General features: G+C 42.8%; 1 protein-coding gene across 8 annotated transcripts in view; it reads right to left on the bottom strand.

Moving 5' to 3' along the window:
* The window catches only part of LOC122564952 (centrosome-associated protein 350-like), a 155,839-nt gene that overhangs the window by 45,749 nt on the left and 85,811 nt on the right, over positions 1 to 24,279 (bottom strand). For 7 of the 8 annotated variants that reach the window (XM_043720497.1, XM_043720498.1, XM_043720494.1 and 4 more), the window contains 7 exons: positions 16,773 to 16,909; positions 15,972 to 16,100; positions 14,531 to 14,610; positions 11,863 to 11,999; positions 7,700 to 7,854; positions 2,638 to 2,825; positions 902 to 1,092 (listed from right to left, as the gene is read on the bottom strand). In XM_043720497.1, coding sequence (XP_043576432.1) covers positions 902 to 1,092; positions 2,638 to 2,825; positions 7,700 to 7,854; positions 11,863 to 11,999; positions 14,531 to 14,610; positions 15,972 to 16,100; positions 16,773 to 16,909 — 1,017 coding nt within the window. The remainder of the gene's footprint in view (positions 1 to 901; positions 1,093 to 2,637; positions 2,826 to 7,699; positions 7,855 to 11,862; positions 12,000 to 14,530; positions 14,611 to 15,971; positions 16,101 to 16,772; positions 16,910 to 24,279) is intronic. The other variant, XM_043720496.1, reaches the window with a different exon arrangement.

Here is a 24,279-nt window from a genome sequence, read left to right on the forward strand (position 1 = left end):
AAGGTTTGCAAGGAAATGCCCTCTCTCTCTGTCGTACTGAAGTATTTCTGAAGTCTGCAAGTTTCAAATATCAAGGTTCCTAACTGTTTCCCAGCTGAACTTGAAACCTACTCAAAAGACCTTTGACCAACAGCACTCAGATCTTGTCAAAAGGAAATCAAGGGGACTGTGAGAAGTAAGCCCCTTCTATCTTTTACACAAGAACACTTGACCTATAGAGGTGTTGTTACCTTCTTGCCTATTTTTTCAACCATATTTCTGTGGGTATGGAATCCACATGGTCAAAAAGCTACCTGGTTTATTAGTGCTACAGGGAAGAATACTTGTCAACCTTATCCAGTTTAGCCTATTTTTAAAAAAAATAAACCTTCATTTATGGGATGAGGGCGTCACTGACACTGATGTCTACCCATCCCAGAGGGCAGAAGTCAACCACACTGTTGTGTGTCTGGAGTCACGTGTAGGCCAGACCAGGTAAGGGTGGCAGTTTTGTTCCCGAATGAACATTAGTGAACCAGATGGGATTTTTCCCAAGCATTAGACTCTTAATTCCAGATTCTTATTGAACGCAAATTCGATGATATATTGTAGTGAGATTTGAACCCAAGTGCCCACAGCATTACTTTGATCTCTGGATGATCAATCCAGTGATAACACCACCAGGCAAGCACCATCTATGTGTGACTCCAAACTCATAGCAATGTGGTTGACTATGAAATGGCTTTGCAAGCCGTTCAGTTCAAAGGCAATCATCCAACATGGACAACGATGGGCACAGTCGCTGGCCTGGCAAAATCTTCCCATATCCCACGGAAGAATATATAATTTTAAAAAACCTCCCGCCCATGCGTGACCCAAGATTGCATCAAAATGTAGAATTTATCTTAAAAAGGGGGCTCACGTTTTCTGATGCTCCAACCAGGCCAGCTCAGCCTGGGTTTTCTCCCTCAGTGCTCTCTCCCTCAGTCGAAACAGAGCTGCCTGGTGTCTGGCTCGAACTTCCTCTTCCTTGAGGTACTGCTGAGCCATCTCAAGCGTAAACCGGCTGAAAGCATCCTGGCTGCCAAAGATAGACGTTCCTGATTCCTGCCACTGGGAATGAATAACAACATCCTCATCTTCCCAAACAGCACCATCCCAATAAAGTCAACAGGCAGTAACCAGCACCTCAATATTCTCACTAGGACCATTGAATGGACGATATTACTTTTCAAAGGACAGCAGCAATTTGCATTTGTGTAGCACCTCCATGAGTAGAACATCCCAAGGCTCTTCGACCATTTTGACATCTCATGATGTCTGAATGAAAAGAAAATCTAATTCTACTCCGGTTTCTGAGGAGAGATTGAAGAAATCGGGGCCTGTGTTCTCCCGGAGTTAATTTATAATGGAATGCACGGCCTGGAAATGTGGTGGAGGCACGTTCAATTAAGGCATTCAAAAGGGGGAGCACTTTGATAAAACTAGTGTACAAGGGCATGGGGAAAAAAGCAGGAGATTGGTACTTGATAACGATGCTCATTAAACAAGATGGTGTGGGAATGATGGACTGAATGGCCTCTTTCTGACTCCAGACACACAACAATGTGGTAACAATTCAGTGATGCTGAGAGGTGACCTCAAGTTTTCCACAGCACAGCAGCACAGATGTAAATAGAACCTCAGGGTGGGGGGGTCAGTGCAGTCTCGCAGCATGGTTAGTTTAGTGGTTAGCACTGCTGCCTCATAGCACCAGGGACCAAATCCTCATAGCACCAGGGATTTGATTCCAGTCTCAGGTGACTGTCTGTGTGGTGTTTGCACATTCTCCCCGTATCTGCACGGGTTTCCGCCAGGTGCTCCAGTTTCCTCCCGCAGTCCAAAAACGTGCCGGGTAGATCGATTGGCAGTAGGAAATTGCCCTGTGGTGTCCAGGGATGTGCAGGTTAGATGGATTAGCCACTGGAAATGCAGAGTTATGGGGAATGGGAGGGTCTGTGTGGGATGCTCTTCAGAGGATCAGTGCAGACCTGATAGGCCAAAGCCTCTTTCTGCACTATAGAGATTCTAGAACCAGGGGACCCAGAATTAAAGGCAGGCCATTCTGGGAAGAGATGAGGAGGAATTTCCTCACTCAGAAGGCAGTGAAGGTTTGGAATGTACTACCCCAGAGGCCTCTGGAAGCTTAATCATTGAGCAAGCTCATGACAGAAACTGATTGACTTCTGGATATCAAGGGAAGCAGAGGATTATTTTAAAAATTCATTCATGAAATGAGGGCATCACCAGCATTTATTGCTCAGCCTTAATTGCCCAGAGGGCAGGTGAGAGTCCTTGCTGTGTGTCTAGAGTTACATGGAGGCCAGACAAGGTAAGGTTTCCTTCCTTAAAGGAAATTAAGTGAACCAGATGGATTTTCCTTCAACAATCAATTCATGGTCATCAAAAATCTCAATTCCAAATTTTTATTGAATCCAAATTCTATTATCTGCCGTGACAGGATTCAAACATGGATCCCCAAAACATTACCTAGATCTGTGGGTTAACAATCTACTGATAACACCACTAGGCCAATCCTTCCTCTAGGAGGATAAATGGAGGGGCAGACTTGAGGGCTGAATGGCCTACTCCTGCTCCTATTTCCTAAGTTGGAATTACCTTTCCAAAAGGACCGTCCATTGCATTCTGCACAAATTCATCTCCAGGCTGTGACTTCTTTTTACTTTCCATAGTCCGTCTCCAGTGACTCTCGGAAGGTAGCAGGGACCAAAAGGACTGTTCTACTAATGTATCCTTCACCAACATCCCATCAGCGAATGATGTGTGGGTGCTTCCCAAGACCGATTCTACAGTTGTAAAGAATCGTTCTGGTCATTGAACATAGACAGACAGGTCTATCTGCTACTTGTCAAGAACTGGCTTCCAACCATATCGATCAGAGTCAACAGGAGCAACTTGCAGACACTTGGGAGAGAGATTAACCTGGAAAAACTGGAGCCTCCCAAGTGCCTAATAAAAAGGAGGAAACAAAGTTTCTAATAATTATACGCATCAATCATTACAAATTATGAGGTGGTGTTTGGTGGTCGTTTCAATCAACTGGTATCACAGCCTTTCCAGCCAGGCCTCCCCAGCATCTATAGCATCCCTAAAGGGGTCTGCACAATTTACAGAGCAATGTGAAAATTGCAGGAAATGCAGGATAAATCTTTTGTTCCAAAATGAAACAATTATGCCACACAAACATTGTACAATCCATACCACTATAAGTAGGCAGTTTTAACAGTGTCATTTAATTTTGCATTGTTTCAGTTTATTTTATTTTATTTCTAATTTTGGATAATATAGACAAAGGCCCTGAGGGGTAGGGACAGAGGATTGAGAGTCTGAGAATTTCAGACTATATTAAAGCAGTCCGTAGTGAAAGAAAGGGGTTGAAAATTGCTGACTTTGCTTAATCCTGCTCTTTTGTCTGAAAATCAAACTTAGATATAATGTTATCAAAAACATTATTACTTTTACTGAGCATGGACCCTAAAAACTTTCAGGATCCCCTTGTCCAGGACTACACAAGCAGAGGATGTGGACTGTGTTTGAAAGAAGGTAAATTCAAAACTAATAAACAGAAATCTTATGGGACAGGACAGTGGCTCAGTGGTTAGCACTGTATTTCACAGCACCAAGGATTCAGGTTCAATTCCAGTCTCTGGTGACTGTGTGGAGTTTGCAAATTCTCCCCTGTGTCTGTGTGGGTTTCCTCTGGGTGTTCTGGTTTCCACCCACAGTCCAATAATGTGCAGGCCAGGTGAATTGGCCATGCTAAAATGCTGATAGTGTTAAGTGCATTAGTCTGAGGGAAATGGGTCTGAGTGGGTTACTCTTCGGAGGGTCAATTTGGGCTGAAGGGCCTGTTTCCACACTGTAGGGAATCTAATCTTTAAAAAAAAACTAATCTATTTCAGTGAGCAAAAATGGAATCTCTGAAGCAGGCTACCTGGGAAGATGATGGGATCAGATAATACTGATTCATTCAGATGCTAACTATTTGGTTTCCTTGAGAAGTAGCATTTTGGGCATCAAGGGTTATTATGGGTCGTACGTGGGAATGCATAACTTGAAACACAAGTAGATCAGCCATGATATTATTGAATGGACAAGCAGGCTTGAGAGGGTTGAATGGTCCAATTCTGCCCCTATTTCATGTGCTCAGATATATTTCGGGAACCTCTGTACAAGCAACTTGAGACACATGATATGGTACAGGCACAATGGGCCAAATGGCCTCCTTCTGCACTGTAACACTTTTGTGGTTCTGTAATGACATGTGGCCAGTGTCAAATGACTTTGGGAGGACTTGTTCCCAAAACTCTCCCCACTGGGACAGATGGGAGGGATGGTGAGAGTGGAATCCTCACCTCACATCAGGGTCTGTCCTAGACTCATTGATAGAAATTGATCATTGTGAATCTGTCGATAACTCCAATATCATTGTGACAGCCAGGATTAAATGGAAGGGTGATAGATATTGGACAGATGTCAGAGGTGGGTTCTTTACTCAAAGTAGTAAGGGCGTGGAATGCCCTGCCTACAACAGTAGTGGACGCCAACGTTAAGGGCATTTAAATGGCCATTGGATAAACATATGGATGATAATAGAATACTTAGGTTAGATGGGCTTTACATTGGTTTCACAGGTCGGCGCAACATCGAGGGCCGAAGGGCCTGTACTGTGCTGTTCGATGTTCTATGATGGCAGATGAACTAGAGACAAGAAAACAGAAATGGCTGGAAAAACTCAACTGGTTTGGCAGCTACTGTGGGGAGAAAACAGCAAGTTAATGTTTCAAGTCCAGTGACTCATCATCAGAACTCAGAACATGAGGCCAAGTGTAATTAGACTTGAAACATTAACTGTCTCTCTCCCCACAATTTCTGCTTTTGTTTCAGACTTCCGGAATCCACTGTTGTTTGTTTTTATTGAACTCGAGGAACAGACTTTCTGGAAATACCTACACAAGAGCATGGGGGTTACTGACAATGATAGTGCTCATTCCTGATGGTGCAGGAGCTCTCTTGTTACCCTGCAAGATGAAAAACTGAGCGTAGGAATACAAAATGAATGAAGTCCCTCCAGTAATCAGATTGACATCTTCCCGATGGAATGATGGATGGACAGCACAAAGATCTTCCAAATGTAACCCATTGTGAGCTATTTTTAAGATAAACAGTTTCTTAAAGAAAGAGGAGAAAGTCATCAGCTTACAAAGGTTGAGATTATTGTTGGCAAAGGCAAAGGCAAAATCATGCTGTTGGTGGGGAGAGCAGTTTGTTATGGAGTAATGCAGAATACTCCAGACGCTGGAATTCTGACATAAAAACAGAAAACGTTGGGAATGCTCAGTAGGACTGGAAGTGAATGTGGAGACTCAATCTCTCAACCAGCCATCAGACAGCTCCATTTCAATAGACATCAGAAGAAAGCTATCCAACCAGAACGTGAACACCTTCTTCCATATCCTTTACCTACTCCCACATCCTGGGCTCTGTCACGACATGGGCTGCTTTCAGCACTGCCAACCCCTTTTCACCTACTTATGGCCGCCACTATTGGTTTCTCTTTCTCCCTGGCTCACCATTATCCATCCCTTTGTCACCCTAACTGTCGTTCTTTCTTTCTTTCTCTCTCTGGGCTCCATCCTTGCCTATCCTCTCACTCCTCCTCCCCCTCACTCTCTCCCAGCTGCTATCAGTCCTGAAGAAGGGTGACTGGACCTGAAACGTTAACCCTCTCTCTTCCTGCAAATGCTGCTGGACCTGTTGAAGTTGCTCCAGCTATTTTTCTGTTTTTGTTTCATATCTCCAGCATCTCTAGTGTGGTGTTTTCTATGGAAGCAGGCCTGAAGGCATTGACACTGTTATTCTCTACAGCGATGTAGCTGGACTGAGAATTGCCAGAATGTTCTGTTGCGTCACCATTGAAGGAAGGTAAATGCCCTTCTGCACTGCTGGTCCATTCATAGGATGGAACCTATGGCCTCACAGGAACCACTAAGAGAGCTCCAGCTGTTGAGGCAACAAGGAAAGCAGCTAGAGAGGAAACCACTCCAGGGGGCCATTGGGGAACTAGAGCTAGAGACTTAGGAGCCTTCCCTACTTGCAGTCCTGTCCTTGAACCACTTGGCTCCAATGTTTCCTCACTTTTCACAGCAAGGTTATTGCATGGAAAGAGGCCATTCAGCCCATTGTGTCTGCACAGGCTGTCCATTCTAATCCCACCTTCCAGCACTAGATTGATAATATCGCAGATTCCAACTCTTCAAGGGCAGTTCAAGGTTTCTTTTAAATGAGTTCACAGCTCTGTCTCAACCATTAAACTGGGCAGCAAACTCCAGACACACAGGGTGAAAGGGTTTTCCTTCAGATCCCTTCTAATCCTTCAAACAACCACCTGTGCCCCTGGGTAACTGACCTCTCTGCTTGGGAAGATAGAGCGCACAGGGAAGACCCATCTCGGAACATAGTATAGATTACTAGATTAGTACAGATTACTTACTTACAGTGTGAAAACAGGCCCTTCAGCCCAACAAGTCCACACTGACCCTCCGAAGACCAACGGACCCAGACCCATTCCCCTACATTTACCCCTTCACCTAACACTATGGGCAATTTAGCATGGCCAATTCACCTAACCTGCACATTTTTGGACTGTGGGAGGAAACCGGAGCACCCGGAGGAAACCCATGCAGACACGGGGAGAATATACAAACTCCACACAGATAGTTGCCTGAGGCAGGAATTGAACCCGAGTCTCTGGCACTGTGAGGCAGCACTGTTAACCACTGTGCCACCATGCCGCCCACAGGAGTACGCCATTCACCCCCTTGAGCCTGTTCCACTATTCAATGAGATCCCATATCCACCTTTGGTCCATATCCCTCAACATCTTTGCTTGACAACCATTTATCTATCTCAGATATAAAATGAGCAACTGATCCTGCATCCAGTGCCATTTGTGGAAGAGAGTTCCAAATATCTACCGCCTTTTCTGTGCAGAAGTGCTTCCTAAGAAGATGTTCAGGCTGTAACGTTAATGAACTTGATACTGAGTCCTGAAGGTTGCAGGGTCCCCATGGGAATTTGTGTCAAACAAGTGACATGCCAATTGGTGTAAGGTTATATTTGAAAAGTCACAGGAGAGGGGCATGTTTTATGTTAACTGAAAACTTTCAAAAAGGTAAGCAGAAGTCACTGCTGAGAAACACAGCTCCAATGTGATAGCTTCAACCCCAGGTTTCACCTGCTGATCGCCTCACCTGAGCTAATGTCTCTCTGTCTGCCTACCTCATGCATCGAAATAAGTTTTCAGGAAAAATACTGCAACAGTAACTATCCAAATACTTGGATCATCCTGATAAGCTCAAGCTAGCCACCGGTATAGCTTACATCATGCAGGTTAGCTGAACATAGACATTTCATCTCCAAACAATTATACATTCAGTGATTTCAGAGGATTGTTGTTATGTACAAATGGAGAATTACTTTGAGGCCAAGAGGTTGTTTCATTCTGGAATCAGACTTCCTCTGCTGGTACAACGCTATTGTAACTATGAGTGAATAATACATACAACGTGATACTTTTCAAAACACTAATACATGACAGAGCACACAGGACATAAAGAAGGGAGAAACAAATTTCAGGTTACTTGACCATAATCTGTACCTTTTCTGTCCAGTGAAATATCTACATCCACTCTCCTCTTTGTGTTGCTCCTCAGACAGTTAGTGGTCTCAGTTATCACTGGGGTCATTCTGGGGGACGCCTTCAGCTCCAATGATGAGTTTTCTTTCAGTGAACTGTGTGCCTTAGAGTGGAACCTTGGAGAAGGCAGGATGGGAAGGGAATAAAGAAAACTTTAGATAGTTTTTTTAAAATTCAGGACACACTTGGTTCGAAAAGTCTCAGCCCTTCTGATACAGTTCTGCTATATCTCCAGCACATCTCTCAGTAACTCCAACATACTTCCAACACACAATACTACTTAAATACTGGGGATGAGAGACAGAAAAATTGCAAGGTTGACCTTGGGTAGCAGGGGTCTAACATACGAGAGAATGCAAGAGAAAATTGGTGTTTTCAGGCTTGTGAGGAATTGACAGTAAAAGGTGTTGAAAGGGTACGTTCAGATCAATACTTAAATCCATAATACAAGGATAAGGATCAAAGTATTAAAAGGCAAATTTAGAACTAGTGTCAGGAAGGTCATAACACTGAGTGACCAACAGTATTCAATAAAGACTGCAACAGTTCAAGGAAACAGCTCACCATCATCTCCTCCAGGCAATACATACCAGTCACACCCACATTCCATGAATGGAAAATGGAGATATGATATGATATTTCATGGATGACCATTGCCAATTGTGAGAAAAACCCATCTGGCTATTTAAAGTCCTGCAGGGAAAAGGAAATTTGCCATCCTTACTTGGTCTGGCCTACACGTGACTCCAGACCCATAGTAATGTGGTTGACTCTCAACCGCCCTCTGAAATGGCCAAGCTAGCTGTTCAGTTCAAGGGCAGCTGGGGATGGGCAATAAATCCTGTCCCAAGTGATGCTCAAGTCCCACAAATGAATTTTAAAAATTGTTTTGAGGGGTAAGAGTCCTGGAATCACATCCTGGGACTATGGTAGTTGGGTGCAGTGATCGAGTGATTGTGGCATTCTTTTGTTGAATTTTTTTATTCATTCATGTGATATGAGTATTGCTGGCTTGGCTAGTATTTATTACCCTTCCCAGGTTGTCCTTGGGAAGGTGGTGGTGAGCTTCCTCCTTGAACCACTGCAGTCCATTTGATGTAGCTACATCCACAATACCATTAAGATGAGACTTCCAGAGTGTTGACCCAGTGACATTGAAGGAATAGTGATATATTTCCAAATCAGGACAGTGTGTGACTTGGAGGGGAATTTGCAAGTGGTGGCAATCCTATATATCTGCTTCCTTTATCCTTTTAGATGCTAGTGTCATGGTTTGGAAGGCACTGTCTGAGTATCTTTGGTAAATTTCTGCAATACATCTTGTAAATAGTGCACACTGCTAAGCGTTGATGGTGGAGCACATTAGTCGATGTGCTAAACAAGCCAGCTGCTTTGTGCGAGATGTTAAGCTGTCAAGCTTCTTCACAGTTGTTGGAATTGTACGCATGCAGGCAAAATAGAGAGCATTCCAAAACACTGCTGATTTGTGCCTGTTGGATGGCGGACAGGCTTTGAGGAATCAGGAGGTTCATTGCTCATTGCAGGATTATTAGCTTCTGACTTGACCTCGTAGTGACTGTACTTATATGGCTAGTCCAGTTCAGTTTCTGGTCAAGAGCAATCCGCGGGGTGTCGATGTTATAGGGGGGGTTTCAATGACGATAATGCCATTGAAGTGAAGAAAAGATGGTTAGATTCTGTCTTGTTGGAGATGGTCATTGCCTGACATTTGTGTGGCATGAATGTTACCTGGCACTTTTCGGCTCAAACCTGGTTTGACCAGCTCTTGTTGCATTTGAACACTGGCTGCTTCAGTATCTGTGGAGTTATGAACAGTGCTGAACATTGTACAATGATCTGCAAACATTGCCACTTCTGACCTTAGGATGCTCTATGATTTTGATTGAACCTCCTTGTGATGTCATTAATTCTGCCATCTCTGCACAGCTGACAGCGATTCAAGCTCAGTGATTCAGAATAAAAGAGATCTAATTTCACCTTAAAGTGAAAAAACAGCTCCTTTGAAGAAAGGACAAACAGAGGCATGATGTGAAGGTCCCTCTCCAGTGCACTCAAGGTGACAGATGTGTAGGGTCAAATAGATTGCAAAGCTGCTGAAATAAATCACACTAAACCAGGACAACAAGAAGACACGGATGAAATGTTCCACCCCATCCCCTGCAACACTTTTCCAAGAGTTTTGTTCTCTTCAACTCTTTCTTAGTTGCAGGAAATAATTACACTAAATTTAAGTGGGAAGATGAGGTGTAATATGGAATGAGAGGGTTATGCTCTGAGGAGATACTGGGTTGAATGGAGCAATCTTTTACAGCTCACTGTGTCCACACCAGTCAATAAGCACCACTTTTAATCCCATTTCCCAGCATTTGGCTATTGAGTATTTACCTTGTGAAGACTGCATCCTTTTATTTCTCTGTATCTTTGAGTGTGGATGAAATGGGAAAAGGAGTTTCTCAAAACTAAGTCCAGTTACTGCAACTTTGAAAAGCTCCTGGAACTCGCTGTCAGTTGCGTTCACACTGCTGCCTTGCATGTAGTGGGTAGAGGAGGAGAGATGAGTCACCACAGCACCGGGGTGTGTGTGCAGAGTGAGATTCATCTGACAACAGATTGCTGATTGGTTTGTGCCATTGCGACCAGTCATGAACGCTGGAAGTCATCAGCCTGACGAAGCTCTCTGATTGGCTCTCAGTGAACCAAGATGAACAGCTTGGAACAGATGGAGGAAGAGAAGTCTCCGGAATACTCACAAAGAAGGCAGGTTCTGTCTCTCAATCTCTCTGCTATGAAGTAGCTGAAACCTGAAGGCAGTGGGTTATTTCCTCTCACCAGTTGCGCTGAGCTGTTGCCTTTAATGAGTAACTAAAAGACTTTAAAGTTGGTGAAACAATCACCCTTGTGCCTTCTGTGAAGAAGTGAATTGACTCATTCATCAATATTGTGATACCCACCTCCTCTGTTACACATGCATCACTGTTTGCCAAAAAGATCTGGACCTCAACAGTTAAGAAGAATAAGAGGCAATCTTATCAAAACATTAGATTCCCTACAGTGTGGAAACAGGCCCCTCGGCTCAACAAATCCACAGCAACCCTCCGAAGAGTAACCCACCCAGACTCTTTTCCCTATATTTACCCCTGACTGATACACCTAACATAACACTTTAGCATGGCCAACTCACCTAACCTGCACGTTTTTTGATTGTAGGAGGAAACCCACACAGACACAGGGAGAATGTGCAAACTCCACACAGACAGTCGCCTGAGGCTGGAATTGAACCTGGGTCCCTGGCACTGTGAGGCAACAGTGCTATCCACTGAGCCACTGTGCCACCACATATGACATATGACATTCTCGAACAAGAACTTCACTGGAAAGGTGTAGAGAGGCTGTTTAGCTGGTTTGTGAAATCTATAAGACAAGGTCACAGTCTCTTTGGTTACTGAGAACTTCCTTTCTGCTGGTAGACATTTCCAGGTAGATGGATGTTTACAACAATGGCTCTCTGGCTGCCATTAGGGTAGCTTTTTTAAGTCAAACATTTTTCATTGAATTCAAACTTCACCATCTCGCAATGTGGGGATTCAAACCCATGTCCCCAGAACATTAGTTTGGGACTCTGGATTATGAGTCCAGTGACATTTGACTACACCATCATTTCCTCTGAATGATAATTGTTGTGTTGGAGAGGTGTCTGGGATCTTGCACATTCTGCTGATTCCCACAACCACTCAGTGTCAAACTTGGGAGTCATGAAGTTGATTCCTCAGAGTACAGGACCAAGCAAAATGTCAGCCAGACCGATGTTTCACACCCGATCCCACCAGCTCCCCAATTGTAATTTCAGTGAAAACTGCTCCTCAGTGAACACAATTGCATTATTTCCCTCAAAATCACAGAACCTCATCTACCTCTCAAGCCTCTGTGGCTGCCCTCATGTTCAAATCTCCCACTCTGTACCTAATAGCGCCTCCCGGCCATTTTGGCCTCGGTGAAGTCTTGCCGTCGGATCAGGCCTTCTTGCAATTTAGAAAAAAGAACTGGGACACAGTTCTGTGAGTAAGGAATTGAGCATCTGCTTCAAACAAAAACCCTTGCCCTACCTTAACTGCTCAGACTCCTCTTGGAGTTCGTTCATCATTTCAGGCAGTCTCTGGGTCACAGGATCTTTCTTCCTCTTTCCCAAATCATTTGTGGATGTTTTCCTGGAGCTGGTTGATATTCCAGACCTGTTCAAAGACTGAACAAAGGAAACACATACCTTCAGTACCATTCCATGGAATAGGATGAAAACAATAATAACTTGCATTCATATAGCACTGTGCAAAGGTACTTCATAAGATGCACTGTCAAACAAAAATTGACACCAAGCCATGGATGAGAATATAGAAGGCATGGCAAGTAAGTTTACAGACAACACCAAAATTGATTGTACAGTTGACAGTGAAGAATGTTATCTAACATTACAAAGTGATCTTGATCAATTGGTCCAATAGACTGAGCAGTGGCAGAGTTTAATTTGGATAAATGCGATGTATTGCATTTTGGAAAAAAAAATGGGCAGTACTGAAACAATTAACAATCGGGCCCTGGGGAGTGTTGATGAACAGAGAGATCTAGGGGTTCAGACACATAGTTCTTTGGAAGTTGTGTCACAGGTATACAGGGTGGTTGGGAAGATGTTTAGCACACTTGCCTTAATTGCTCAAACCATTGACTATAGGAGTTCAGGTATAATGTTGAGGATATACAGGACGTTGTTGAGGCCACTTTTTGGAATACTGCTTACAATTCTGGTCGCCCTGCTATAGGAAAGATATTATTAAATTGGAGATGATTCAGAAAAGATTTACCAGGATGTTGCTGGGAGTGGAGGCTTTTAGTTTTAAGGAGAGGTTGCATAAACTGGAGCATAGGAGGTTGAGGGGTCACTTTATAGAGATTTATAAAATCAGGAGAGGCATTGATATGGTAAATAGCAAAGGTCTCTTCCCTAGGACGGGGGAGTTCAAAACAAGGGGGCATATTTTTTAGATGAGAGGAGTAAGATTTAAAAGGGACCTGAGGGCAACCTTTTCACACAGTGTGGTTTGTGTGTGAAATGAATAGCCAGAGGAAGTGCTGGAAGCAGGTACAATTACCTTTAAAAGATGTTTGGACAGGTACATGAATAGGAAATGTTTAGAGGTATATGTGCCAAACCCAGGCAAGTGGGACTAAGTTTAGTTTGGGAAATTTGGTCGACATGGACGAGTTGAACCGAAGGGTTGATTTCAGTGCTGTATGACTTGAGGACTAATGGCTCAGCCATCAAACATGAAGAGACAGGAATCAAGGTGGGGAAAACAAATTGAAGGAATAAAGAATCCCCTGATGTTTCCTCAATTGTTGTGTACATTCAACACAACCTCTGGTGAGGAGAAATATCCTGTTAATTATAAAGGTCACCAAGCTGCACTGCAAACTGTGCTGTTCATTGCACAAAACATTATAATTTTCAATTTTATACTTCTTTTTCCTTTCCATCTTCTTTGTGCCTCCTTTTCTCAATTCCAATCTTGCTTTCGATCTCTTCGTTCTTTCTGCATCTGTCCCAAAGTTGAATACATCCTCATTCTCATTTCTTCGTCTGTTTCATTCTTTTACTCAGGTCAGTGAAGGAGATAAACTGTTGATCTTGTCACTCACCAAGTTCCCAGATGCCCCATTGGACTTACTATCTGTCTATCAGCTAATCTAAATCTGCGTAACCAAGGCTAATGAACAAACAGAGCATTACTGAGAGAGATTTCATTACAGGAAAATCAGGGCTAACATGTTTCCTCATCATCTTTACAGGAAGTTGGCATATTTTCCACAAAAAACGTTAGATGGGAAAGGTAAGAATATCAAAATCTGAATGACAGAAACACTATCTGAGTGATAGAAACACAAACTGCGGGAGGACCTCAACAGGTCTGGCAGCATCTGTGGAGAGAGAAACAAGAGTTTATGTTTCAGGTCCAAGTGAGCTGCTTTCTCCACAGATGCAACCAGTCATGCTGAGTTTCTCCAGTCATTTCTATTTCTGTTTCAGATCTTCAGCGTCCACAGTTACAGCGTCATACAGCACGGAAATAGATCCTTCGGTCCAACCAGTCCATACTGACTACAATCCCAAACTATACTAGTCCCACCTGCCTGCGTTTGGCTCATATCCCTCCAAACTTGCTTATTCATGAACTTATCCAAATGTCTTTTAAACATTGTACCTGCATCCACGACTTCCTCTGGCATTTTTTTGTTCTACTTAACTGATTAATGATGTATACTGATAGATTTGGATTAAAGGTGATCAACAGGTTTGTAGATACCAAAGTCACAAGCTAAAATGAAGACATCACAGGGATCAATCAATATGCCTGGTTCAAGCAGGCATTATGGGGCCAACAGAGAAACTCAGTGCTCCAGAAGAAACAAAAGGGCACAGTTTGAAAAAAAAAACTATTCTCTAATCAACCTGCTCAGAGATGTTATTATAGTGGGATTTGTACCCAGGTCTCATAGCTCAAAGGTAGGGATGCTATCACTATATCACAGGAGGTACATTTTGACACTTTGGATCTTGCTGCTGAGGCACACTTTATCGAAGAAGTTGGATGCTCAAGGAAAACCTTGTGATCATTCCCATAATGGGCAGAGAGGGGAAGTGTGAAAAGAGAAACAAACAGAAGAACACTGCATTTCCCAGCTGTACTGTCAACATGACCAAATTTTTCCGTACATTCTTACCCTTGTGTCCAGTGTTGAGGAGATAGCAGAGCTTCTGGGAAACGGTGTGCTCACAAGGTTATAGTTCTCTTCAACTATAGCTGTAAAGTAAGGTCACAAAAAATTTAAAATAGCAAGATGATGCCATTTGTGAAAATCATAACTCAATACAAAAAAAGATTTGTTCTTATGCATCATTTATGACAACATCAAGACTTACTGAGGCACCTTATGGCTCGTGCTGTTTGTTATTTATTATGGTCGTGGTTCTAATAACAGGAGATGTGGCAACTAAATTGTGCACAGCAAGCTCCCAAAAAGAGTGATGTAATAATGTTCTGATAATCTGTTTTCAGTAATGTTGAATGAAGGATAAATATTCAATACGTTCACCAAGGATAATCCAACTCTAGAGTCGAGAGTGTGGAGCTGGAAAAGCACAGCCGGTCAGGGAGAATCCGAGGAGGAGAGTCAACATTTCGGGCATAAGCTCTTCATCAGGAAGAGCTTATGCCCGAAATGTCAACTCACCTGCTCCTTGGATCCTGCCTGACTGGCTGTGCTTTTCCAGAACCACATTCTTCGACTCTGATCTCAAGCATCTGCAATCCTAACTTTCTCCCATTATCCAACTCTACTCTTCTTTGAAATTAGCACTGGGGTCCTTTGGAGAGGTTGCAGCGTGTCTGTTCCAGATCACACCCTACCTGACAATGTCCTTATGCAGATTATTAACATTAACAGAAAGGCCTAGCTGGTAATTTTGGAAATCCAGACTTTTTCTGTATGGAAAAGGAGCTGGTTCAAATACTGTATTTGCCCATAGTTGAAAATGACTTTGCACTTTCAGAAAGCAAGTTATAATGATAGTTAAAATTGAAGGGTCACCCATTGAAGGCAGAGGGAAATTTTTTTCTCTCAGGAGGTTGAGTGTCTTTGAAATTTGGAATAACTGCATAGAGACTGGTATCCTGTCACCAAATCATCCTTTATTTACATGTGTACAGTACACTGGCTGTGGCCAGCCAGCTCAGAGTCAGTGAAGAGATTCTGAATTTCCTGCCTGTATTGGTCAGCCAGGGCTCCCTGATTAGCCCAAGTAAACATCCTCAATCACGGATCTCATGGTCAATGAGATCCACCTGGTCCCAATCACATCAAACTTCCTTCCTCAAAAAGCAGTGAGTGGAGAATCATTAAATATTTTTAAGGCAGAGGTAAATACATTCTTGATTATCAAGGGGTGCTCAGGAATGTAGAGTTGAGGTTAAAATCAGAATCAGCCACGATCTTATTGGACGATGGGGCAGGTTCAAAGGGTTCCCTGTTCTTATGAATAATTTCTTAGTAATTTTTTTTAAAAAACAATAGCAACCAGAATTTCGCTAAAACAAGAAGTGTTTTATGTGGTGCACTTCTGTAGTTCTTAGTCTAATCAATGGTAACTGAACTTCTCCCCAACCTAAGCACAGTTGCTGTGGATCCTGCAATTGCCTTTTCTTCCGATGGGACTTTCCTGTCAGTGAGAAATCCTTCCTCATCTCCAAGCAGTCACTTGCATTTGGCTGGCACCTTAAGTCATGGTGGTAGCCTGATAATGATAAATACAAGGAACAAAATTCAAAACATAGTGTTTCGGTGAACAGGCAGAGATGTAAGAGCAGTCACTGACATTTCCAGTTTGGCACAGTTTGAACAGCTGAGTGTTGCATTGACTCACAATTCAACTCTTTGAAACCAATACAGGAGTTATGCAGTCCTTCACAGGATTAAAGGTTAAGAGATTAACGTGGAGGAGTGATGTGCCTTTAATCCAGGCTTCCATTTATTTTTAATGGAGGAAATTCCACACCCACGCACTGTGAGACTGACATAAAGATTCCTTTAACATTCAGATTTGGACGGTGAGTGGGGGTGATAGCCTCCCTTGTTAGTGACACCTATAAGGATCCTTAGTTAGCACCTTGCAAACCTGTGACCCCCACCATCCGAGAAGGGAAATGACAGCAGAGTCCTGGGAATGTCAACCCTGCAAATTCCACTCAAGCCACACACCATCCTGACCGTGTTACCATCCCTTCAGGATCACTGGGCCAACCTCCCAGAACTCGTTCTGTCAACACTGTAGGTGTACCTGCATGGCCATCATCATCTACTCAAAGGCAAATTGGGGAAGACAGTAAAGGCTGGCTGAGCCAAAAATGCCTAAATCCCAGGCATGAAATTGTTAAAAAAAAAAAGCAGAAATGCCAATGGTTCCTACCAGAATCCTTCCTTTTGTCCATCTGTTTTGATCCTGAGGCCGTCCTGGATGGAGACCAGTCTGATCCCAGTCTCTGACTTTTCTGCGCCTGAGACAAATTGTTAGCATCTTGGACTCCACTCATTTCCCAAGAAGTTCTATATTACAAAACAGAGCATTGTTGACCAGACATTCACTATTAGAAGTTGTTTCTTTTAAACTCAAAAGTACAACACAGAAAGAGGCCATTTATCCCCAGTGGTTCTCTGTTGGTGTTTATGCTCCACATGACCATTCTCTTGCCATGTTCCTCCAACTTTATTGACAATATTCTTTAATCCTTGCTCCTGAATAATGTTTATCCAGCTTTCCCTTGATAGTAACCATGTTTTCACCTCAACTTTGTGGTACTGAGTTCCACATTCATACCACTCTCTGAATAAAAACGTTCGGAAGTGAATGTATTATTGACAAATTTGTGGATGACACAAAAAGAGATGGGACAGCAAGTGGTGACGATTGCACAAGAGTCTCCAGAAGGATGCGGACTGGTTAAGTGAGTGGGCAAAATTTGTCAGATGGACTCTTAACGTGGGAAAGTATGAGCTTATGTACTTTGGCAGGAAGAATTCAGGAGATGAATATTCCTTAAATGTAGAGAGGCTGGAGAAAACAACAGAACAGAGGGATGTAGGGGCCGTAGTGCACGAATGTTAAAAAAAGCTAGCATCCAAGTTCAGGTAATAGGGTAGGCAAATAGAATTTTGGCTTATATTTCAGAAAGCATGGAGTATAAAATACTGAGGTACTGCTGAAACTATACAAGGAACTAGACAGACCACAGCTGAAATAGTGTGAACAGTTTGGTCCTTTATCTCAGGAAAGATATAGTTTGATTGGAGGCAGTCCAGAGATGATTCACTGGGTTGATCCCAGGTTCTTCTGATGGGGAGAAGTTGAATAGGTTAGGCCTGTGCTCATTGCAGTCTAGAAGAATAGGAGGAGACCTTATTGAAGCATACTAAATCCTTAGGGGGCTTGCCATGGTAGATACGGAGAAGTTGGCTCCCCTTGTGGAAGAGTCGAGGACCAGCTAGCATAATCTCAAAGTAAAGGGTCGCCCATTTGAGACAGAAATGAGGAGGAGTCTCTTGTATCTGCGGTTAGTGAATCTGTGGATTTTGTTTTTGCCTCAGAGGGCTGACAAGGCTAGGTCATTATGTATATTTGCAGTGGAGATAGGTTTTCAATCAACAAAGGAATCAAAGATAATTGGGAAAAGGCAGGAAAGTGGTTTGATGATTATCAATCATCCATGATCCCATTGAACAGCAGAGCTGATTTGATAGACTGAATGGCCTACTTCCGCTGCTATGTCTTTTTCTTCCAGTCCAGAAATGTGCATCTTGAATCTCCAACAACTGATTGTTGCATTTCCTACATCACAACAGTAACTACACTCCAAATGTTCTTGAAATAGACCTTGCTCACTTTGTAAAAGCAAGACACTTTTATTTTCAGTCAGAGTTGGTGTGCCACTGTATTCCAAAGCCTGATTCAAAGTAGGAGGATATGAATCACTGGGAGGGCAACCGTGTCCTAACAATAAAAGCTTGCATTTTTGTAGCGCCTTTAACAGAGCACAGGAGTGCTGTCAAACAAATCTTGGCACCAATTCACATAAAAGCAGGGTGAGATTCTAGACTTGGTCAAAGTGGTAGGTTCAACAGGTTCCATGAAGCTAAGAGAGATGGAGAGGTTTAGGGAGGAAATTCCAGAGCTTAGGAACATGGCAGCAAGAAACCAGGATTGAAGGAACACAGAGATTTCAGAGACCTGGAGGAGAATAGAGAAGTAGAGATGGGCGAAATCTATTACAATGCCGAGACTCTGCAATGTACAACACCTGACCTGTACTTCGAACTCATCTGCAAGACACAAAGTATTCAATTTGGCATTATCCACCATTATTTACAAATCAAAGTATCCACAGATGGAATTGAATGGCATTCTGTTTTATAACCTGAGGAAGGATGTTCTGGTCATGGGGAGATTGCAATGTAGGTTTACCAAACTGATTCCTGGGACGGCAGGACGGACATTTAAAATCCCTGCCACACAAAGAGATTGAGGGTGAAACATTGAATGTTTTCAGAAAGGAGTTAAATGTATTTCTGAGGACAAAAGGGATCAAAAGATATGGGATGAAAGCAGGAAGAGGGGACTGAGTTGGATGATCAGCCATGATCATATTGAATGGGGCAGCAGGCTCAAAGGGCCAAATGACCTACTCTTGTTTCTATTTTAATATTTTGGAAGCTTGCTCATCAACTGGGGCTTTTCAGCTTGACTGTAAGAAGCTGACATGATTTCTCCAATCTTTTTAAATTCATGAATTTTCACAGGAAAAGCACGATGGTGCTATAAGTCAGCCGACTTTGAGAGAGAGGAGAATTTCTTGCTGTCTTGGCTCATACTACAGATGTACGATGTGACAGATGTCTTATGTTTCTTGCACGGAAACACAGCTGCCAAAGTGTTTTATGCCACAATCGGCTTATGTAAATCTCATTGCTTTTCGACCGTAATAAGCTGTTCCGTTTCCTGGCATGAGACTCCACAGAAACAGCCAAAGGAGCTTAACAGATTGTGTTTTGTCCCAAATACTGAAAACACCAAAAAATTATAACATGGAAGGAGGTCTGAGCAGCCAGTATTGGTTTTAACTCTCTCTCTTCTCAGCATTCTGTGCAAACAATCTGCCCTCATTTCACTGAAAAAACCTGTTGTAAACCTTTTGCATTCTCACTTCTCTAACGCACCTAACCAGCCTCATCTCAAATGTTCAGATAGAGTTTTTAACTGATGCAGGAACTAAGTGAATCCCAAAGCTTCCCAAACCTCTCTCCATGAGAAGAAAGTTCTCCTGCTGACTATTCTTAATCATTTAAATTGAATTTTCTACCTTCGGCTCCTTACTGCTGACCCTACAAAATCTGCCTGCTTCGATCTGCCCTGTCCCATTGTTCCAGAATTTTATACATTTCATTCATTATCATGACTTCACTTGTTTTGTCGTAAACAAAGAAGATCTGATTTTTCTAAACCTTAATATATTCGCACTCCCAAGTCGCATATAAATGAGTCGATGCCACAAACCTTTCCAAGAATTCGGTTTCCCACTTTTGCGAATACCATTTCGGAGAATCACAGAATTATTGCTGTGCAGGAGGAGATCCATTGTGCCTGCACGGCTCTCCCCTCTTCCGTCTTCTCCTGGTAACCTTGCACTTTCCTCCTTTGCTGATAACCCTTCTCATTCTCTGCAAAAAGCCTCAATTGAACCTGCATCAACCACACTCTCAGGCTTACATTTCAGACTGATACCACTCACTGCCTTAAAAAATTCTTATATCACTTTCACTTCTTTAGCCAATTATTTTAAATCTGTGTCTTCTGGCTCTCAATCCTTTCCCAAGTGGGTATAATTTTGCTCAATCACACTCTGACTATGCAGGAAATCTGTTAGTGGTCTTCGCCACTAACAGAGTGCTGTCATCAAGCAAAAAAGTCATTTTGCCACCAACACAATATACAAGTCTCAGTGCCAGTGTGATGCCAGCTATGTAGGCCCCACACCCTGACCATCCCTAAAGTCAGAAGTGGTGATGTTTGCTGATAATTGCACAATGCTCAGCACCATTCACAACTTCTCAAATACTGAAGCAGTCCATGTCCAAATGCAGTAAGACCTGGACAATATTCAGGCTTAGAACATAGAACAGCACAGCACAGTACAGGCCCTTTGGCCCTCGATGTTGTGCCGAACTTTTATCCTACTCTAAGATCAAACTCACCTACTTACCATTCATTATACATGTGCCTATCCACAAGTTACTTAAATGTCCCTGATGTATATGACTATACTACCATTGCTAGCAGTGTATTCCATGCACTCACCACTCTCTGTGTAAAGAACCTAACTCTGACATCTCCCCTAAACCTTCCTCCAATCACCTTAAAATTATATCCCCTCTTGATAGCCATTTCCACCCTTGGAAGAAATCTCTAGCTATCCACTATCTATGCCTCCCTTGTCTTGCACACCTCTATCAAGTCACCTCTCATCCTTCTTTGCTCCAATGAGAAAAGCTCTAGTTCCCCCAACATTTCTTCAGAAGGCATGTCCTCCAGTCCAGGCAGCATCCTGGTAAATCTTATCTCAACCTTTTCTAAAGCTTCCACATCCTTCCTGTAATGAGGCAACCAGAACTGAACACAATCTTCCAAGTATGGTCTAACCAGGGTTTTATAGAGCCACAGCATAACCTCACGGCTCTTAAACTCAATCCCACTGCTAATGAAAGCCAATGCACCATACACCTTCTTAACAACCCTATCAACCTGGTTGGCAACTTTGAGGGATCTATGGATGTGGATCCGAAGATCCCTCTGTTCCTCCACATGGCCAAAAATTCTGCCTTGAACCTTGTAATCTGCATTCAAGGCTTAGGCTGACAAGTTGTAAGTAACATTTGTGTCACACAAATGCCAGGTAGTGACCATCTCCAATAAGACATAGCCTAACCAATGCCCCTTGTCATTCAATGGTGTTACCATAACCTAATTCCCCCTTATCAACATCCTGGACTCTCCACATAAAGGCAGTGGTTACAAGAGCAGGTCAGAGGCTAGGAATACTGTGGTGAGTAATTTACCTCCTGACTCCCCAGAGCTTGTCTATCATCGACAAAGGCACAAGTTCAGAGTGTAATGGAATATTTCCCATTTGTCTGGATGGGTGTCGCACTCAAGAAGCTTGACACCATCCAGGCTGAAGTAGCCCACTTCATTAGCACTATATTCACAAATGTCCACTCTCTCCACAGACGTTAATTAGCAGCAGTGTGTACAAGTAGAACTGCAGAAATTCATCAGAGATTCTAGACAGTGCCTGGGTAGAGTGGACATGCGAAGATGTTTCCACCAGTCGGACAAATTAGGATTGAAGTGCAGAGCCTCAGACTGAATGGATAATCCTTCAGAACTGAGTTGAGGAGGAATTTCTTCAGCCAGAGGGTGCTGAATATGTGGAACTCGTGGGTGTGTACGCGATGATACTGGGACAGGCTAAACAAAGACAAGCTCAGGATTTCCTGGAGAGCTGGTATTCATCCACCAGTTACATAAACAAACACACTGAAATAGACCCCATCTACAGACCATTACAGTACGAAACTGGGAGTAGAACCACCCACCATAACAGACAGAACTGTGTAAATTTGGGGCAGATCTCAATGACAGTGCTTCATCCAGAGGCTACACAGCACTGAAGATGTCACCCAGGAGGCAGACAAAACATTTGCAACAAAATCAACGAACTCAGAGAACCAACCAACAACTTCAATTCTCATTTATCTTTTTTGCGTAATTTCTGCCTCCTGTAACTGAGTGGGAGATCTTGCAAATGAGGAGCAAAGAAAAATATTTCCTTAAATCTGTCTTTTGTGAGCTGGGTGGAATTAATCAATACTGTGGGCTAGATGGTGGGATCCTGTATGGTGAAATTTTTCATCCTGGCTTTTGTGAGTTGAAAGCTTTCAAAAATGCCAGAAAGTGAATATTCAGCTCATTGTGTGATTGAATCGACTTCCACAAGACTCTTGGTGCTTTCAAGCACACGTTTTCAACACACATTTTGTTAAGTCTGTAAAAGGGGACAGAAATCTCTTTTTTTCTAAAAAAAAAAGCTGACAATGCAACTGACCTTGATCTGGCAAGAACAAAGCGGGAGCACTGAAATCCAGGGCAAGTGTTTCAATTGCCTAATCCATCTGCAATTGTCAAGCACCAAACAATCTCCTTAAAAGAATTTATCTCCACGGTATTAAGCAGTTCAGCATCTATTGTTTGAGGGGTGCGTGTGTCTGTGTGCATGTGCATTACATATATTAACAGACCAAAATAAAATTATCAGCATCTCAGAAAAACAGCTCCAAGTGTTTGAAACACCCCCAGATTAACAGAACAACCTTTCACTTCACAGCATTTCAGCCAAATTAAATTTGATGATATAAGCCCTTGAGATGCAAACCATTGTTTGTCATGTTAAGATTATAAAGCTCTATCCTCAACCCTCATTCATCTGCCATTAAGTGGTCCATAGGTTCAAAGAAAGATTATGTTGTTTTGCAACAGACAAAAAAAAAAGCAATATACTAACGATGCATTTTCATTTGAATGCTTCTGTTCAATGGCACCAAATCTTCCAGTTCGCTCCCCTTATCTGCAGAGTCATGTGGGTTCATGGAATTACAGATAATGTACAGCACAGAAACAGGCCATTTGGAGCAACCGGTCTATTTCAGGTGACCATGTCCCAGATAAGCGTCCTGCTCTAACTTGAAGTTAATCAGCTTGATGCCAGTCAAAGAATCATTTAATGACAGAGGGCAAAAGGAGGCCATCAGCCCATTCTAATAGTGCTGGACATTTGGTACATTTATTCAATTAATCCTGGCCCCCGCTCTCACTCAGTACCCCGTGGAAATGTTTTCCCTTCAAGTATTTGTCCAAGAAAGTTACAAGTGAATCTGCTTCAGGCAGTGATCCTGCTTGCTGCTTGGCCGATCAAGATTGGTCTTTTCAATTATCTCCTGCATCGTATTTTTGTGTGGGATGTGAACATCGCAGGCAAAGGCCAGCATTTGTTGTCAAACCTTAATTATCCATGAATTGAGGGAAATGCTGGGCCATTTCACAGCGAAATTAATTAGTGTGGTTCTGGTCAGCCAGATCAGATAATGACAGCAGATTTCCTCCCTGAAGAACATTAGTGAACCAGATGAATTTCCACAACATCAAATATAACATCACTGAGACTAGATTTCAATTCCAGATCATTTTTTAATGATCTCTCATTGGGAAGATTTAAGCAATAAGATCCAGATGGAAGACAGTAATGAGACTGGAGAATCATGGAATCACTGGAACGTTATGGGGTAGAAGAAGGCTATTCAGCCCATTAGATTTAATACTGCAAAGTTCAGAATAATTTCTTTCCTCCTTTTCTGTCCCTTTCCCCACCTACAAAATCAATGTCTTCTGAAACCTGGGAAACATGGAGGCCTCAGCATAGTTCCTTCAAAACAGGAGGCCCAAATTTTCAAGTGTTGTAATATTTTGCTTCATTTGCAAGGATGTTGCCAGGGTTGGAGGATTTGAGCTATAGGGAGAGGTTGAATAGGCTAAGGCTGTCTTCCCTGGAACATTGGAGGCTAAGAGGTGACCTTATAGAGGTTTATAAAATCATGAGAGGCATGGATAGGGTAAATAGACAAAGTCTTTTCCCTGGGATGAGGGAGTCTAGAATAAGAAGGCATAGGTTTAGGGTGAGAGGGGAAAGATATAAAAGTAACCTAAGGGGCAACCTTTTCATGCAGAGGGTGGTACATGTATGGAACGAGCTGCCAGAGGAAATAGTGGAGGCTAGTACGATTGCAACATTTAAGAGGCATCTGGATGGGTA

This window comes from Chiloscyllium plagiosum, chromosome 30 (genome assembly GCF_004010195.1).
Source record: "Chiloscyllium plagiosum isolate BGI_BamShark_2017 chromosome 30, ASM401019v2, whole genome shotgun sequence".
Taxonomy (NCBI): Eukaryota; Metazoa; Chordata; class Chondrichthyes; order Orectolobiformes; family Hemiscylliidae; genus Chiloscyllium; species Chiloscyllium plagiosum.